Raw genomic sequence first — 19,966 nt, 5'->3', positions numbered from 1 at the left:
GCCCTGTCTCAAAAACACAAGATGATGGTCTCTGGAGAATGAAAGCCAAGGCTGCCCCTGCCTTTGCATACATTGTGCACCTACACAGAGATTCTCTCTTCTCTCTCTCTCTCTCTCTCTCTCTCTCACACACACACACACACACACACACACACACACACACACACCAAAATACCCATACCCTGGGCCTAACAAGGGTCTGCGAACTAAAGAGAAATGCAATTACAGGTCTCGGCAGCTCCTCCCTGCCTAAAACAGCAGTCTAGAAGCTGCCAGGCCATGGCTATGTCTGTCTTCTCTAAGAGTATTTTAAGGGAATTGATGGGCCAATCTCTGAAGGGCAAGAGAACACTAATTATACCCACGCACATTTCCTTTCCTATCCAAGGCACATAAATACTCCTTGGGTCTTCTTCTTCAGGATAAAGCAAAGCCCTTCTTGATTTCTCTACCATGAGAAAAGCCTTCTTGAACATTTTACTCACTCAAGGGAAGATCAGAAGCAAACACTGTAATAGACCAAAGAGAAATGGCATTACCACCAAACCAACTAAGGTTGTCTTGAGTTAGATATGAGTTCCAGTTGAAGCAAACCTATTATTTCTGCAGTCTGTCACTCACACACCTGCACCAGGGAATTCTTAACTACAGTAATACATTTTTTAAATGACAATAATAGTGAATTAAAAACTCCAGGGAAATGGTGGGTCTGACCTGTAAGGGTTTTCATAGTTTCCTGTTTGGATTAGTTCAGGATTTAATAAAAGTTTTCTAAGTCAAACTTGGTAAATTTCTCTATTAGCATAAAGAATTGCATCTTTCAGGTAGCTCCGTGGGTAAGGCACACAAACTTGAGTTTGGATCCCCAGAAACAATATAAAAAAGCCAGACATAGCGGATGGAGAGATGCTTCAGCAATTAAGTGTGTGCACCATTCTTGGGGAGGACCTGGGCCTGATTCTCGGCGCCCTTGTTGGGCAGGTGGCAATTGCCTATAATACAAGCTCCATGGGGATCTGATGCTTCTGACCTTTGTGGGCTCCCACACTCTCTCACACACACCCAAACACCTACACATAACTAAAAATAAGAAAAATGAACTTTTATAAAAAGCCAGGCATAGCAAAGATTGTAATCTCAGTACTGGCAAGGTAGAGAGGCTTCCTGAACCTCAGTCAAATTGGCAATTTCCAAGTCGATGAGAGATCCTTTCTCAAAAAACGGTCTGGGCAAGGGAGATGGACCAGCAGATTAAAAGCACTTGCCCAGCAAACCTGGGGCCTGATTTCCAGGAGCCTCCGTGGTGCAGCATCAAAAGCAGGAGAGACCTCTCTGTAACATGGCTGTTAGAAGACCTAGGCTTTCTTCTGACCCCATGTGCGCTGTGGTAGGCATGCACCTGTTGCCCATACCCTGTGCACATGCACACATACATGCATATACCCAAAAAGAAAGGGAAAGACAAGAAAAAAGGAGAAAATCTCTCCCAGTCCAATTCTCTTCACAAGTAATTAAAAACAAGCCTCATTGAAGCCAACACTTGGCAGATTCGCCTGGATACCTTGTTGTGCCTGGTGCCTCAGCCCCTACCTGCTGTCTCAGAAAATAAGGGTCAGTTCTTTCAGTTAAGATCAAGGTCTTGTGGTAATTACACATTTCCAATGTGGTTTCTCCTTGGCACAGGACTAGAAAGGGGGCAAGTGATGAAGGGTTTTAGCTGTGCTGGGGGGAAAGGGGGAAGGGGAGGGTTTTGTTTGGTGATGCCACAGTGCAGACTCAAGTCTGTTTGCAGGAGGGGAAAGGACAGGGAGACATTCTTAAAGACGTACTCTTAAATACATCTCTAAGCCAGGGAGTGAACAATACCATTAGGCATAGCTTCGAGACTTGAGGAAGGTGATGTTTATATGTTTTAGAGACACTCTGTTGAGACACTAACACATAATTAAGAATAGAAATTTGGCTGTGTGAGTGAATATTCTTTTAGAACTATTAGCATGGTATCATACAAAGTACAAGTGCCACAGACAAAAACCTTTATATGTATAAAAACATCAAATCTTTTTGGCTACTAGTGGCTTGACAAACTTCTCAAAATCTTCCCCACGTTTTGTGCTTGCCTTTTGAACATCTTACCTAATGATCTTGTAATATTTTCTATTGAAAGAAAAAAAATCCTCCATCCTTCCTCTAATACCCAAATCAGAATTTATCATTCATTACGTTTTCGAAATTAATTGTACTTTTGTTTGTGTGTGTGCGTTTGTGTCTGTGTGGGTATGCTCATGTGAACGAGGAACCTGTGGGGGCCAGAACAGGACATCAGATTTCCCTGGCCCTGGAATTACTTGCTGGACATCCAAAGTGTGTGCTGGGAACTGAGCTCAGGTCCTCTGGAAGAACAGTCTCGGAGTCATGTCTCCAACCTCTCGATGATTTACTCCTTAATAATTTACAAAACTTTCTTTCTGTTTCATACTTCATTACAGGTAATTCTATATAAATATTTTGGTTTGTCTCCAGACTTAGGAAAACATCCAGCAGGAAAACAAAACCCTTGTGAGGTTTCCTAATTACTGTTTGCACTGATGATACTTGTTAGCCACAGGGCCAGACCAGGAGCTGGGCGTCTACCAGGGAGGCAATGTGAATTTAACTTTAAAATGTTTTTTATGGCAAATCCTCCTGGATTTACCTCATGTATCGCCAACTGCACACTACAGCCTTCAACTTCCGTAGTCCTTCTCAATATAGCGCCTGTCTCACCAAAGTTACCTAAAGTCCTCCATGAGTCTGAGGAGAGCTCACCACTTGCAGGGCATGTGCAGGTTCGTCTTGAGGCCATCTATCAGGCATGGCATACACGGTACATGGATCAGGCATGACATACATATTACATGGATCAGGCCTTATTTTACCTCACTGAGGAAATGAAACGGGACACTATGTTTTAAATGCTGATGCAGGAGAAACATACTGAATACATCGTTATTTCTCTCAACTCCTAGAGCCTTCTCACAGGTGGAGAACTGCTGACGTCAACTGAGACAATCTAAAATCAGTACTCCATAAGAACTGTGGGTTCAGATCCCCAACCCAAATCATCTGAAAGACTCACTATATGTGCTGGCTAGTTTTTATGCCAACGAAACACAAGCTAAAGTCAATTGGAATGGGGTGGTCTCACTTGAGAAAATGCCTCCACCAAATGGCCCTGTGGCAGTCAGCGGGGCATTTTCTTGACTGAGGTTTGACTGACTTGGGAGGGTCCAGCTCACTGTGGGTGGTGCCACCCCTGGGCTGGTAGTCCTGGGATCTATAAGAAAGCAGGCTGAGCAAGCCATGGGGAACAAACCAGTAAGCAGCTCCCCCGTCCATGGCTTCTGCATCAGCTCCTGCCTCCAGGTTCTTACGAGCCTTGAGTTCCTGCCCTGTCCTCCCTCAGTGATGACCTGTATAAGCCAAACAGACCCTATCCTTCGCACATCGCTTATGACCACAGCGTTTTTACAGCAACGGAACCCTAAATAAGACAGTGTAATTGGAAAACTCATCTGAGAGGTGTCTTTCATATTCCCTAACATACAGGGGAGATCACAGCATGTTCCAAGCCATAGGAGGATCTCAGAGAACTCCCACTACAGGTAGGAACTGTGCCCACAAACATTCCAGATCCCTCTATTACCAGGTGCACAGAACGAAGAAGGTTATAGAACTTGGGGGTGAAGAGAGTCATCTGCAGGCACCAGTGAGTGACCCCCCTCAAATTAAATCCATCTTTTTAAGACAGTTTAGATCTTTATTAGAGTTATTGTGGCATCTGTTGACAATACAGACCACCGTTTACTGTCCTTCAGACGTGCGTATTCAGCCAGACGTGAAGTTCTACAAACTGCATGCTTTTCCCAGTCCTGTGGTTTGGAGCAGAGGCCAGGCTTTTACTTCTCTTAACTGTCCGAGGATCCCCAATTTTAAAGAATGCTTAGGAAGTAATGGTTTGCTCAAATGAAATATTCAAAACACCAGAAAAAAAATGCATTCTCCCTGTGCTAATCATCTCAGTTTGGGGAGGAGATGAAACCAAGGCACCGTGGATTCTGGAAGCGGCTGCAACAGAACAAGCCCGGCTGACTGAACCCTCGTTCCTGCAACAGCATGGCTACGGTGCCAACCCAAGTTTTCCTCATTCTCGAAGGTGGCCAGGCTCCTAGCTTTCATTAATGGGCATGTTCTCTGCTCCGGGAAAACAAGATGCAGTGAGCAGAGGTAACTCCTGCCCAATTCTTCTGCAGAGGAATGTGGTCCATGCCAAGCCCACCCAGACACTGGAAGGCCCAGGATTAAAAGGCCATGGTCCAAAATGGATAAAGTCACAAACCAAACCGAAGCACGGCTGACTCAAATGAATCATGCCCTTGTGCCTTGATGTACAAATATGACTCCCCAGTGTTGAGAGGGCTGGGTGAGCTTTAGAAATCCTGCCTTGCTCAAAGACCTGCTTTGGAAATGGGAGCCCTGGTAGACATCTTGTCTTCCTCTCCATGGCCCACTCCATCAAAAGGAGATGGAGACATGGCTCAATATGGGCTGCTCCTATAAAGGACCCAAGCACAGCTCCCAGCACCCACAGCAGACAGCTTACAACCACCTGTAACTCCAGCTCCAGGGCATCTGACACCCTCTTCTAGCCTCCACAGGTACCCAATGCACATGTGCACACTAGCATACAAAGGTACACATAAATAAAAATAAATTTTAAATGCAAGACACCGAGAAAAAATTACATCTTCTAATGAGTTTTCTCCCTCCTCTTCCTTATCCTCCCCACCCCGCCCCTCCATTCTTTATCCCCTCTAAAGTATAAAGTGTCCAACCAGAGGCCAGAGAGGTCTTTGCAAATGACCCAAGCATCCTTGCAGGTTGGATATGTCGGGGTGTGTGTGTGGGGGGGGGAGGTGTGGCAATCCAAATACCTCAAACATGATCACAAAGGGAGCAGAGTGAAGATCAGAAATCTAAAGTATCCCTCCCCATGGGCATGGCCTGAGGACATGGGTTCCTTTTGCTCATATACCAGGCTCATATTTTAGTTGCAATGCTGAAAGTATTTGAAAGAAAATATTCCATCAGATAAAGAGAGGGAGCGCCTGCGTGCCTGACCTTTCCCGGACAGTATCTCGCCCATCACAAGTTCTTGCCTGGCAGCTAATTCCTCCTGATGGCTTACAGTTCCAGCTCCTGTAAGCTGGAACAGCACACACAGATGCCAGGTCCCCTGTAAGCCCCTCGGCTGGAGGCCAGAGGTTAACTGAGTCAACTGCAGTCCAGAGAGCTGTTGCTCTCTGGTGGGCAGCTATCTGGATGCTCACTGGGTAGAGTGCTTGCATAGAGTCACAAAGCCCTGGTTCGAACCCAAGACCACATAAGCCAGGAGTGATATTGCATGACTGTAGTCTCAGTGTTTAGAGACAGGATGATCAGCGGTTCAAGGTCAACCTCAGCTACACAGTGAGTTTGAGGACAGTCTGGGATCCAAGAGACCCTGACTCAGGAGAAGGAGAAGAAGGGGGACAAGGAGGACCCAGGTCAGAAGAAGTCACAGTTCATCAAGCTGCAGTGTAAAAGAGAATCTTAACCTGGCTACAGGCTTACCATGAGCTGGACCTCCAAAGGAAACTTGTCCAACTTCATGAAGTCAGGTCAACTCTATTCTACATTTGATTCCCAGTGGTTGTTTGAGCCCTGTGCCTGGGTCATGGTCCTACATGGTCAGAACTTGAACTTTACAATAAACTTTGTGGAACACGAGCAGCTGAATTGCTATGCATATCAAAACCCAGGTCCCTCTGGTTCCCATGGCGCCGTTGTCAGGCTGCGAAGTGCAAAGTGTAGGATACTCTTCCTGCTTTGACCTTCTGTGGTTCAAAGGTCATCAAGGGGCACAGCGCACATTTCCATGAAAAATACCCTTTGACCATACAGTACCATGTGCAGTGAATATGTCTAAGAAGAAGTACAAAATTAAATAAGAACAAGATGGCAGATCACAAAAGCACGGGAACCAATCAGGGCTGACACACTGAGGACACCTGAGGTGGGAAGGTTCCCCCACTCTCAAATATGACACCTCTTTGGCCCTTCCAGCTTCTCTATCAAGACCCACTTACACATCCCAACCCTCCTCCCCCACAACATGTTAAGTGAATACAAGTAGCTTCTATCTATTTACAAAATAGAGAATTGTAAGAATTATCTTCTGGTCTCTTCCTATGATTAAATTAAATAAACAATGTCACCCATCTTACTAATTGCTCCTAAAGGGGAGCCCAAGTGTCTGTGTAGCTGTCCAAACCCCTTAGCACACCCCACATGGAAACAGAGCAATCTATTGCCCTCTGCCCCTGTCAGAGGCCGCAAACACCTGTGGGAGGGAGGAAGAAGGACACAGCAGCCTGTGCACACTGTGTTGCTACTGCTCATCTCCTGGGCTGGTTCCCAAAACCACAACTTCAACTATCCAATGATCCATAAGAGCTGGAGCAGGGGACCTAGCCGGGTGTTAGCGGTAAACTTGTAAGTAGCACTTGGCTGAGTATGCAGAGCCGGGGCCAGGAAGTAAAGTTCTGTGCAGCCTATTTTGAAATGCCTTGGTGGTTTGTATCTGACCTAAATAATCCCCAGGATGCTCTATGGTAGACAGCTGGTGTTGGAGGAAATACTTCCCTAAGACACAGTGCTCAGACTCCAAACCATGAAGCTGGGGTGCACAAAGAAATGTAAATTCAATTCAAGTGGGCTCATGCTTGCGATAGCAGTATGTGGGCGGCTAAGACAGGGGAATTGCTACGAGTGTGAGGCCAGACTAGGCTACAGCAAATTCCAGGCCAACCTAGGCCACAGAGTTTAACCTTGTCTTAAAAACAAGCAAATAACACCCCCAAACGACAAAACCTACATTTAGATTCAGCATTTTATTCTGCAATTCTGTCTCCATTCTACAATCTCTGAGAAAGTAAAAAAGAGAAAATCTTGCATTCATGGGATAATTTTATAGGTGAAAACTTTTCTAAAGTGTCATAGTTTAGCCTCTGTACCAGCTTAAGAATATGTCAAAAGTCAAAACATCTTTTTCTATCTTTGGTCAGAACATAGGAACCGATTACAAAGCATAGAAATAGCCAAGCTGAGCCCAGAGGCCCAGGCCTGGGGGCCTAGTTCTTAAGGGCTGAGGCAAAAGCAATGCAGGCTGAAGGGCTGCTTTGCCCCAGGAGACTTAGGGCTGACTAGGGCGACTCTGTGAGACCCCGCTACAAAATACCAAGTCAAGAGAGGGATGGCAGGTTGACATAGCGGACAATGAGGACTACTGAGAACTCAAGAACAATGGCAATGGGTTTTTGATCCTACTGCATGTACTGGCTTTGTGGGAGCCTAGGCAGTTTGGATGCTCACCTTACTAGACCTGGATGGAGGTGGGGGTTCCTTGGACTTCCCACAGGGCAGGGAACCCTGATTGATATTTGGGCTGACGAGGGAGGGGGACTTGATTGGGGGAGGGGGAGGGAATTGGGTGGCGGGGAAGAGACAGAAATCTTTAATAAATAAATAAATTTATAAAAAAAAAGAGAGAGAGAGAGAGGGATGGCAGATACACAAAGTTCTGGGTCCAAGCGCAGGTGCTGCAAAGTAAACCAAAGCCTCATTGATCAGATAATCTAACCATTCAAGACCAAGCTCAACGCCCACGACTGCCTGGGTGGTAAAGGCTGTGTCCTGGTCACACTTTCCCCAGCAGGGTGAAGGGATGCTCAGCTCAGCCCTTCCTGAAAGTGGCTGATGTGTCAGCCTGGAGCAGCCCTGGGGACTGGTCGCTGAGTGACAGACCTTGCTTGCCTTTGAGGGGATGCAAGGCACAATGGGGGTGGCCCTCCTGGCACATCCAAGCAGATTCCCTTAGGAGGCCCAAGTTGGTCTTCAAAGATGAGAAAAAGCAGGAGGATAGGAGTTCCAGAGAGAGGCAGTAGAGAGTGAACAGAGGAACAGCCGCCTAAATTGAGGCCTGGAAAGCTCTAGGCCCTGGAAGGTGCAAAGTCAGATTGAGCAGGGTCGATGAGGCCTTTTCCAGGTGCGACTTGAGCGTTAATAGTGAACAGAGTCATTTGTGGGGCGTGAACATGGGGCTAACACTGGAAAGCATTAAGTCACTGGACCCTACCTCAAGTCTGTCATCCCAGTTTCCCACAGTGAGTGCCAAGCACTCCCAGGCTATGTGGTCAGTACGGGGGAGGCAGGACTGGAACCCAAGACAACCTGATCTGCAGTGTGCACTCTACCTCCAGCCCATCCGACAGAAAGTCAGGCAGGACACACTTGGTGCAGCTTGTGTAACAGGAAAGAGTGAAGATTGTGAGTCTTCTATGCCTGGCCTATAATCAGACAGAGGCAGTGAAGTAAGAACACAGCGACGAGAAACACACACAGAGGCACCGAGAAGGAAATATCTAATGTGCACACCCTCCCGGGGCATTCACGAAAACATGAGGGATTTAGGTTGCAGGGACTGGAAAGTCAAACAGGACGGGACCGTGTTCCAAGCCCCTGATGTGTCCTGTGTCTGTCTGTGACATGATGTGGGGTGAGCTCAAAGAAACGAAGTAAGAATGGGTCTGTGCCACTCACCTGGGGGAATGTCCCCTGGGTCTTAACTTCCCTCTAGAGTAGTGATTCTCCACCTTCTTAATGCTGCAACCCTTTAATGCAGTTCCTCGTGCTCTGCTGACCCTCGGCCATAAAACTATTTCCCTGCTGCTTCATAACTCTAATTTCGCTATTGTTATGAGTCATAACGTGTGTTTTCCGATGGTCTTGGGCAGCAACCCCTGTGCAAGGGTCGGTCATAACCCACAGGTTGAGAACTGATGCCCTAGAAGGAGATATTCAATACTATGGAGAAGGAAGACTCGGAAGGCACTTTGGAAGATAGTATTAATAAGGTGCATTAATGTTAAGGAAATAGAGCCACCCACAGTGGCTGGAGCGCACGTTCAGCTGTTAAGGGCTGTTGCAGAGGACCCCAATCCCGTTCCCAAACATCTACACAAAAAGACTCACAACCATCCGCATATCCAGCTAGCTCCAGGGGATCCAACACTTTCTGGCCTCCATGGGCACCTACACTCAGTACACTCTCATGTCTATACCCACAGCTACCTCAGAAACACACACACACACACACACACACACAATGAAATAAATTAAACCAAATTTTAAAATAAAAATTCATAAATGTAAAGAAAGCTGTAAAAGGAGGCATGCTGATGGCAGAAGAAGGATGAAGCAGACGTGGATGTCACGGAGGAGCTCCCGTGGGTGGGCCTTTAATAAGGAGTCCTCGATGTGGGGCGCTAAGTCAAAACAGAGGCACCAAATTAAAGCCACTTGTTAAAAATAAGATGTCATTAAAGGAAGTGCCCTGTGGGTGAAAAGGCATCTTACGGGAAGGTTGGGAAGAAGTAGGCCCAGAGATTAAACTCCAGGGCTAGAAGATTTCTAGTTCCTGACCTGGACAAGGTGACTTAGTCCTTGAAGAGTCTGTAGGGACCAGTGACCCCACGGACACTAGGACCAAGGTTTAGTTCTCTGTGAGAACCCTTCTGTAGGCACCTCAAAAATAAAAACCATAGTTTTCGAGGGATGACGTTTCCAGGGTATCTTTTTCTCTAAAAGTCATTTCTGATTTTCAAGCATTTACAAGTGTGGCTGTAATACATCAAAAACAAACATTTTAATTTTTTGAGGCCTGCAGGAGGGCTCAGCAGGTAAAGGTGCTTGCAGCCAAGCTCCGAAATCTGAGTTCTTCGGTCTCATATAATAGAGGGAGAGAACTCACTCCCAAAGTTGTTCTCTGACTTCTTCAACACAAGAGCAGTTACACACGCACACACACAAGCACACACACGCACACATATGCACATAATGCACACACACGCACACGTACACACACACACATACATAACAACATACACACACTAAATAATTTCTTAAATTAAAATTTGTCTAAGTATATTTTGTGGCTCAGCTCAAAAAGCACTTGTCCTGCAAGTGTGGGACCTTAATTCAGATCCCTGCCAGGAACTTACATAAATAGCCAGGAGGATGGTCATCTGCGGGCAGAGAAAGGAGTTCCCCAAGGCAAGCTGGTTAGCAGGACGAACCAGCTTGGGACACTCTGGGTTCAGCTAAAGGCCCTGCACCATCAAAGAAACCTGCCTCCATAAATGGCGTGGAGACATTAAAGAAGACACCTGATGCCAACCTCTGACCTCCACATCCATGAGCACCCAAGTGCGTGCCCAGTCTATTCCAATACTCATGGATAGCACCCCCAGATACCCACGAGAAGAAAGGTTATATATGTGTGTGTGTGTGTGTGTGTGTGTGTGTGTGTGTGTACTTGCTCATCTGGCAGGCTGTAAGTGTAAGATGGGTTTTACTCATTTTTTAAGGACTTCTAGGACTTTGTAAGTCTATCTCTGGTGTCTTCACATCTTATCTTGCATTAAGTTACCTTGAAAACGGTTCTCACAATTTACCACTTATGTCAGAGAAATCCAGACACCCTTTCCATCTATAGAAAATGAAAAGGCAAGTGGGATTCCACACACTTTTCTGGGGGCTGTCTTCCATCTTTAAACCGTCTTTGAAAACGTTGACCACATGAGTACAGCTCCAAACAAATTGTCCAAACATTCTGGAATCACAACTCCATAGAAATGTGAAAAGTCTCTGTTTCATAAAACTATTTAAAGCCCAAATTAAAAAGACCCACCAGGCCCCTCAGCTAATTGTTTAAAACTGTGTGTATAAATGAGTCATGCACTGCAGAGCCTGGATTTGAAAATCACAAATCTTAATCTTGTAAACAAGACTTAAATTGGGGCCTCCTGAGTTTTGTTCCTTCCCTGTCTAAAGCAAATGTTTTATGTACACAGCATAAGAGGGGTGACATGTCTTATGGTCATCAGCTAAATCCAGCGGGCTTTCTTTTAATATTTTAAAAAATTGTGTTTATGTGTGTGTTGGGGGAGGATCTATGTGCATGTGGGGGGGGGGCAGAGGAGGATACCAGGTGTTCTTCATCACTCTCTACAGAGTTCCCTTAAGCCAGGGTCTCTCACCCAATCTAGACCCAGGTTGGCATCCATCCATTTCCAAAGGGCCTCCAGTCCTCTCCCACTACCACTGGAGTTGGCAAGGAGCCACACCCAACTTTGTATTTGGATGCAGGGGATTTGAACCCAGATCCTCAAGCTTGCACAGCAATGTTCTTAGCCACGGAACCAAGTCTCCAATCAAGGCTTGGGTAACAACAGAGAGGATTTAACTTTCTGGAGCTGCCGCTTAATAGAGACCAGAAAAACCAAAGCAGCGTTTAAGAAACTACAGAACTAAAACCCTGTTAGGATTTTTGCTGCCTTGCTTTGTGAGGCTCGTTCCTTCTGGAATGCTCCACTGCCGCTTTCAACAGGATCTTTAACACTTAAAATCGCCTCACCTACTCTGACATTTGCAAAGAACTCCCCCACCCAAAGGCAAGTTCACCCAAAGCGACCCTGGCCATCTCCTAGTCACTGAAAACACCAGAGCAGGGAGTGGAAAGCCAAAGATGAAAAGGGTGCCAAACTTAAACAAACTGAACCACGGAGATGTACAAAGGAGGAAAACTGAGGCCCAAAGTCACATGACTTACCCAAATAGTGGCCCTGACCACAAATAGCTGCCACGATTCTAACTTTGGAGCTAAAATATCTGATACTCTGCACTTCCCAGGTAAGTCCTTAGGAAGGAGTCCTGGTTCCTGGTTTTCTACCTTAAATGCAGCCCCTGCCACTGGACCTGGTGGCGGGATCTGGTGGGCTTCCTGGGTTAGGTGTTTCCACTGAGCGACAACTACAACTACGGAGATATTTGACTCCAGGCACCACCCTGGAACCCAGCACTTAGTAGGCACGCAGTAAATTATTCTCAGCCATTAAGTCCCCATCCCCGCAGGCCAGCGGGATAGACGACAACCCTTAGAGATCAGTTCTTTTCTCGAACTTGTTTCCAGTGAGTTGGGGCCCAGAATCCTTTCAGAGGTGGTAGAATTGAGGACTGAGAGTCTGGTTCAATCAGGGTGTCTAGGGCAGTACTCGGCCCAGGTGTGCAACAGCTGGGCTGCCAATCCCCTGCCTTGACTCCTCCAAGCCCCAACTTCTCAAACTTCCCTTTCCGGGGGTGCAGGCCCTTCGTGGCTGCCCTAGCCTTTCGTGCGCGCACAAAGGGGTCAGAAGCGTCCCCAAGTCTCCCGCAACTGAACTGTCCTCCTTTGCGAGAAATCTTCCCCGGATCCCCGCGGGCCTGGGACGCCTCGGGCCGCTACAAACTTCCCGTTTCCGCCCTCTCGCCGGGACCCGCGGCCGACTGTCAATCGCTGCCCTGGGGGTTGGAGGAGCAGCGGGGAGCCCTAGTGGATCCCCAGCGTCGCTCTGCGGCCACTCACTCACCCGACTTGGGAACTTGCGGTGGGATGGTGCTGGCGATGCGAGTCCACAGGACGATGTGCAACGGCCACAGGCCCCGGAGCAGCCCCCGACCCATGGTGGCCCCCGTCGCTCGTCATAGACCGGCCCGTGAGGCGCCGCGAACCGAGCCTCGGGGACCCCGGGCTGCGCCTTGACTCCTCGTCCTCTCAGTATGCCTGGGCCGTCCTGGGCGCGCCGGGCAGAGGTGCGAGCCAGATGTGGCCAGCGATCGGGGGAGCTTGGAGGCCGGGAGGAGGCCCCCGGCGGCCGAGGAGAGCTGCGCAGAAGGCTGGGGCTCCGTCCCCCAAGCGAGCGTGTGCGCGCGCGGGGGGTGTCGTCGGTCGGTGCGCGCGAGTGACTCACTCATCTACTCTACCCGGGCGCCGGGAGGGAAACAGGAAACTCCTCGCCAACAGCTGGGCAGGACCTCTCGCTGCCTGAGAGCTTCCAGCTCCAGCCCTCTCCAGCTTTCAGCCCCTGCCTTCCTCCTGCCTCTAATCAAGGCCCCTGCGAGGACTCTGCAAACTTTCAGCTGCCCCCTCTCAGCCCTCCCACGCACCCCCCCCCCCGCCAGGTTCCGGCTCCAAGTTCAAACTCAGAAGTGACTAAGCGCACGTTTTGCAAAGCAAGCTAGAAAGTGCCTAACATCACTTTCCTTGATACCTCACCAAGCACCCCACATACATATTCTAAGCATTGCTCCCAGGGCCTTCATAATTCCGTTGAGAACAAGGAGGGGGTTCGGAAATGCAGCTCCAGGGTCCCGGACGCATTGTTTTTCCTAATAAAATAACGGTAAGCACTGCTTCACCAGAGCTTGTTTTCAGTTTTATGTACAGCGAGCGTGATCACATTGTAAAGGGCTGTTTTCTTAAGTGAGGCAAAAATCCAGGGGTTTGTCTCAGACTTTAATGTGTGTTTTAATCACTTTGGGTTGTGAATTCAGCTAAAATGCAGGTTCTGGTTCAGTAGGTCTGGGCCAGGGCGTGTCTGCATTTTTAATGAGCACCTGGGTAGAGCCTCCCATTGGAGGACCATTTCCTGGGCGTGGTCTGCCCAGTAAAGCCAAATATTCAGCCATGTGACCGTGGTGGGTACGTTTTAGGAACATTGCCTGTAAGGAATAAAAGTGTATTTGGTGGTGGGGTCTGCTTCCTGCTTTCCAGGGTTCGCTCTTCGATAATCAGAGAGGGAGGAAAATACCTGACAGAAGGTAGAAAGGCTCTCAGTGAGCAGATAGTACTCCCCTCAAATTCCCCTTCTTCCTGGAGTGACCAGGTTTTCCAGAGACAACCCCAGCTTTTCTTGGGCTCAGCGCGTGCATTGTGTGTCCATCTGTGGGCCGTGGGGGCCAGCGATCCATATCCGTTGTCTGGTTCAATCATGTCACCGGGTTTCTTTTTAAAGGTTTATTTTACGTGTGTGCATTTTGCCTTCATGTCTGTATGTGCACCACGTGTGTGCCTGTTGTAGAAGAGGTTCTACGAGGACATCAGATCTTAAGGAACTAGAGTCACCGAAGGCTGTGAGCCACTATGTCCGGGAGGTGACCATGTAAGAGCTGAGACCTAAATTCAGGTCTCCATAAGAACCAACGCTCTTAATCACGGAGCTCTCCAGCCCCTTGCCTTACATGAAGCTTCCGTGATGCCGGAGATGGAAGATTGGCTAGACTGGCTGACCAGCAAGCCCAGACATCTGGCACTGGGGGTTCGGATGCAACTGTCCCAGCCTTTGGATTTTAATTTGTGTGTATATGTGTATGAATGCACTGTGTATGTGTGTAGTATATGTGTACGTGTGAGTGTAGGTGCCGGCAAACAGGCACACACATGGAGGCCAGAGGGTATCAGGTGTCCTGCCCTGTCACTCGCCACCTTCTTTCTTTGAGACAATGTCTCTAGGTGAGCCTAAAGCTAGGCTGGTGTCCAGCAATCCCCATTGATCCTCCTGTCTCCACTCCACAAAACTAGGGTTATAGACACATGGATGGCAATGTCAGGCTTTTTATGTGGGTGCTGGGACCTGAACTCAGGTCCTCATGATGTATGTCCTGGAGTTGGAAGATTGCCTGGATGAGCTGGCCAGCAAAAGTCAGACATCTTCCTGTCTCTACATCCCCAGTACTGGAGTTTCAGATGCCTCTACACCAGGTTTTTAAAAAATATGTGTGTATATGTGTATGAGTGTGGTATATGTGTGTGCAGTGTGTGAGCACATGTATGTCGTGGCTCCAAATGCCTGCCTCTCAGTGCTTATTTCAGTTCATGTGTGGCTTCTATTGTCTGTGTGTTTGTTTGTGATAATGTCTCACCAAGTCTACTGACCACAACTTGCTAGGTAACTAAGGCTGCCTTTGAACTCTGGATCCTTACCTCCACCTCCGAACTGCCGAGGTTACAGGCGTGCATGCACCGTGCCTGATATCTTTTACAACCCTTACTATAGCTGGATTCCACAGTGACCTCTCATTAGGTAATTCCCAATCACATTCCTCCCTCAACTGCGAATGTTGTGAGGGCAGGCACTCTATACTTTTCTTCCCCTTCTACTGCATTTCCACACCAAACACATGATAGGTGTGTAGTTAGGCATGTGTTGGCTAAGTGAACCCACGCGGTAGCTAGGAATCAAATGACAAGTGACCTCAGGGACCTAGCTATTTCATAACTCGGGGAAAAGCATTATGTAACCTGACAGTTAGAGATGGGAGCGATGAGGTTTCAGCAGGGGCATGCAAATGCCACTTCCCTTTCCTGAGAAAGGGGAAGTGAACCCACTCTTTTCTGTCCTCTTAATCTTTCCTAAGTTTGTCCCAATTCTCCTGTACTATCTTCTCCGTGTGTGCTAAAACAAGTAAAAGTTAAACCATCCCAAGAAGCCCGGGGAGATAGCTCAGTTGATCAAGTACTTATCTTGCAAGCAAGAAAGCCTGAGCTGGATCCCAGAAACCCCATGAATGAAGCTGGGTCTGGTGGAAATGGTTTGTAATCTCAGCTCTAGGAGGAGGAGGAGGAGGGAGATGAATCCTGGGGTTTGCTGACTGTCCAAGCAAGCCTTCTAGGTACGTTTCAGGCCAGTCAGTGGAAGAACTTGTTGGAAGGAAGGAAGGAAGGAAGGAAGGAAGGAAGGAAAACAGGCAGACAAAGCTAAACCACAAACAAAATGAAATAACAACACCAGCAAAACAAGTGAAACTATTAAATAGACAAACTTAAATAAACTAGCCCTTTCTCTAACTAGAACAGACTAACACTCCCACTCCTTCAGGATGGGGCCTTACCTGTAACTCTCAACCATGGCTATGGGAAACCTCACTGCAGGAGATATATCACTGCGCGCGCACATACACACACACACACACAAAGACCACAGTTGTGCTAAAGGCGTGCTCTACAAGATTATAGAGGATGAGTCCCAACACTTAAAGGGCAGTTGGTCTCTGTAGTACACACTGCTGATCTGACTTCACTTGTGTTGACCTTCACACCTGTGATCTAACCCAGTCACACGAGGCCTAAAAGAACCCTGCATTAGGCATTGCGGAGGGCAAACCAGTCTTCTAGAAATAACTGCAAGATCACAGTACCCTAAACTCATGCACGTAGCATGCAGATGCTCCGAAACACTTTTCAATGTGGAAAATACTTAAACTTTTCAAAGAACCTGCCCTTCCCTTGGGGATGCTTGCAAAAGGGAAGTCTTGACTAAGAGATTTTCCCTGAGTTAGGGATGGTGGTTGATGTCAGTAGTCCCAGAACTGGAGACGCTAAGATGTTAGAACTGTGGCATATCCGAGTCCAGCCTGATCTACATGATGGGTTCCAGGCCAGCCTGGTTACAGAGAGCCTGTCTCAAAACACCAGAAAGGAAAGGGGGGCACTGTTTGTTTTCATACACCATTTTTAACTTGTGTTTTCATAATTTTCTGTGTATTTATAAAAACACTTGAGAGATTGAGGGAACCAGAATGTTATGTGTAGGTGATGGCCCTAGTGAGAGCAGAGGGTCGGACACTAAGCCCGAAGACCTGAGTTCAATGCCGTGGTGGCAGGAGATGACAGACTCTGCATGCTGTCCTTTGATTTCCGTATGTGCATCTCGAGACATGAGCACGTGCTCCCTAAGAAAGGAGACATGAGCGCGTGCTCCCTGAGAAAGGAGACATGAGCGCGTGCTCCCTGAGAAAGGAGACATGAGCGCGTGCTCCCTGAGAAAGGAGACATGAGCGCGTGCTCCCTGAGAAAGGAGACATGAGCGCGTGCTCCCTGAGAAAGGAGACATGAGCGCGTGCTCCCTGAGAAAGGAGACATGAGCGCGTGCTCCCTGAGAAAGGAGACATGAGCGCGTGCTCCCTGAGAAAGAAGGAGAAAAAGTGGAAGTCTAGTTAGCGTTTCAAAAAAGGAGAGTCATTTCTGGCTTTGCTTTCATGTTTTAACTCATTAGTTGAGTCATCTATTTATTTTGGGGGAGAGAGAGAGTGTGTGTGTGTACAGGAGACAGCTTAGTAGAATCCATTCTTCCCCAACCCTTGCTGCCCCAGAGCCTGAACTCAAGACCTCAGCCTTGGCACCAAGCTCCCGGACTCTCTGCGCCTCCTCTCTTGTATTCACCTAGTCCACTGTTTGCTCCATCCTGACAAAGAGTCTATTAAGGTCTGCATTTCCTTTTTAGAAATCTCAAAGATATTCTTTTTTTTAACTTCGATTTCCACTCTGTGTCCCACAGTGTGTATCCGGTTTTTGCAGGAAGGGGAAATGGCTTTATCTATTTTCTCAAGCCATCCTCTTGTTTGCCCTTCTTTGCAGCTGCTAATCGGCTGTGTTTATGCACGTTTACATAGAGCATTAGCATATTCTTTTAGGAAAAACAGTCTACAGATACAGCGTATGTTAATTGTAGGAAAATAGGAAATGCGGATAAGTCTTTCAGAAAAACGAAAGAGGAGCCTAACCCTAGCCACACAGATAATCATGGCTAATATTTCCAACCAAGCCATTGCAGTTCTAACCTACCTTTCCCCTTACAGATGGAGAATTTGAGGATTAGCGGGATTAAGTACTAGGCAAAGGTCTCATAAGCAAGCAATAGGATATAAAGCCCAGGTCTATACTGGCTCTGGAGTCTGTGCACTGTGAACATTTAGTCAGAAAGCTCAGGAACGGCCACCCCAAAGTAGGTCCCTTTGGTTTGCTCCTCACTGAGTTGAAGAAAGTCCAAAACGCAAACACAGAGGAGGCTTTCCTGGATTCCCCTATCAGCCTTTAGACGGAGCCTTGAGATCGCCTACCCTAGTAATCCATCTACCAGAAACATTAAATGAATCTCAAGAGAAGAGACTAGAGTTTGACTCCAAGCCCTGCCATGCTGTCCAAACTATTGTGTGTCCTAAGACTTCATTCTTTTCCCAGTGTTGCAGACTCTCCTCCAGGTGCCACTCCCTCCTGCTCCTCAGGGTACCAGGCTTCTGTCACATCCCACCTGGGTTCTGAGCACTCAGGTCTCTTGGCTTTGTTGCCTGGGTGCCTCTAGTCAGTTCAAGCAGCGTTCCTGTCACTAGCCGGCTCTTTATTTATCTCAGAGGATAGAAGGAATGGTTTCCCTCTCTGATGCTGAACTAGTAACTATAGACTATTAAGACAACCCTAGAATGATCAAAGCTGTCCTCCCTTATTGTGGCTTCCGGTCTGTTATTGGTCACGGTGGTTTGAATGGGAACTGCCCTCCATGGTCTCTGCATTTGAACACTTACTCCCCAGCCGATGGTTGAAGGAGGCATTTTCCTTTCTTCTTCTTCATGTGCATGGCCGAGATGAGAGCCCTCAGCTTCCTGCCTCTGTGACCGTGCCCTTGAGCTACAACCATGTTTCCCAGGCAGGGTAAACTCTTAACCCTCTGGATCTGTATGCCTGCACACACTTCTTCTTCTTCTTCAGTTGCTTTGGTCACGGTATCTTACCTCAGCAACAGGGCAGACCCCCATTGATCAGCCAATGGCATCACCTCCACTGGAAAGTTCCTTCCTTTAGCTTAGATCCCATCCTCAGCAGACCTAACCTGTGAACCACTTGGAGTCAACTCACCCAGAATTTCTGTTGTTTGAAGAATTCTCTCAATCTCACTCTCTGACTTCATGTGGCTGCTTTTGCCCCACATGGTTAAGCTTCACTGTCAATTTGATGGGAGCTGGCGTAACCTAGGAGACTTTCCTCTGGGTAGGTCTGTGAGGATGTTGTCAGATTGTCACTGGAGGGACCATGAAAGTGCGTGAGCTAGAGGCTTGGACTGAATGAAAGAAGATGGTGAGTTGTGCTCCTCTTTCTCTGCTTCCTGACTGCGGATGCAATATAACCAGCAGCCTCTGCCTTCCCTCTGCTCTGGCCATGTGTCGTGGCCATAACATCCCAGCATTGGGGAAGCAAAGGCAAAAAGATAATGAGCTTGAAGGTAGTCTGAGACACACAGTGAGCCCATCTCAAAACAAAACAGAAAGTGCCATTTGCTTCTTAGCCCTTCTGTCACCAACCTTGGAACACAGCCAGAGGACAAGATAGTTAATACGCTGTTGTCTTTCCCTTCAACAATGAAACCCCAAAAGTCACATTGAACAACACTGTGTGGAAACTAACAGATTATTTTAAAGGTTTTGTTTCATTTATGTGTGATATATTTGTATGGAGGGCTATGCCATGTGAGTCAAGAGTGGTAACTCCTCTGAAGGTTGTGGATTTTGGAAGTTAAACCTGCCTTGCCAACAATGCCAGGCTACCAACGAGGGTGATAATATTTGGCCTGGGTCTTACATAGCATCAGGAGGCTGCTATCAAAATACTGCAGCTGCTGATGGAAAGCAAAGACGGCACACACTGATCTTATCTGTTTGCAGAGAATGAGTTTCATCCTGTCGAGACATCCAGCTCCTAGTCTTAACTTTAAAAATTATTGAAAAAACAACTTAATTATATGTTTCTTACTCAGAGAAATAATGGATTTCATTTTTCCTTTGAGTGTTAGGAGCATTTATCAACCAAACTACAAAATTCAGAAGTCAAATATGTAATCAAGCATCAGTTATCAACGTAACACAGCAAACTAATTTAACTTTTCATTTCCTGAAATACAAAGCCACTTAATCATACAAGTTCATTGACTTAATGTTTATTAAGACAGATAAATAATAAGAGTAACAATATTAATTACTCTTCTCTTTGCTCTGACCAAAGACCAGATGAGCAACATAAGGGAGCAAGGGTTTCTCTTGCCTAATGGTGAGGATACAGATACGGCAGGCTGACGGCAGAGCGGGCCTGACAGCGGCCGGCCACATTGCACCTGCGGTCAGGAAGTAGACCCTGGTGAGTGCTGCTGCTCGGTTAACCATCTCTGCTTTCACAGAGTCCAGG

At 47.4% G+C, this 19,966-nt stretch overlaps 1 protein-coding gene across 2 annotated transcripts in view; it reads right to left on the bottom strand.

Annotated features, from left to right (window-relative positions):
- Positions 1-12,988, bottom strand: part of Tgfbr2 (transforming growth factor beta receptor 2) — an 86,794-nt gene extending 73,806 nt beyond the window's left edge. The window contains exon 1 of one of the 2 annotated variants that reach the window (XM_041677235.1): positions 12,546-12,988. In XM_041677235.1, the coding sequence (XP_041533169.1) occupies positions 12,546-12,639 (94 nt within the window). In that variant the 5' untranslated portion in view covers positions 12,640-12,988. The remainder of the gene's footprint in view (positions 1-12,545) is intronic. The other variant, XM_041677236.1, reaches the window with a different exon arrangement.
- Positions 12,989-19,966: the final 6,978 nt, after the last annotated feature.

This window comes from Microtus oregoni, unplaced genomic scaffold (genome assembly GCF_018167655.1).
Source record: "Microtus oregoni isolate MIOR12 unplaced genomic scaffold, Mior012 000028F_ref0000031, whole genome shotgun sequence".
Taxonomy (NCBI): Eukaryota; Metazoa; Chordata; class Mammalia; order Rodentia; family Cricetidae; genus Microtus; species Microtus oregoni.
The sequence above is the reverse complement of the archived record's forward strand: the minus strand, read 5'-3'. Positions and strand labels throughout refer to the sequence as shown.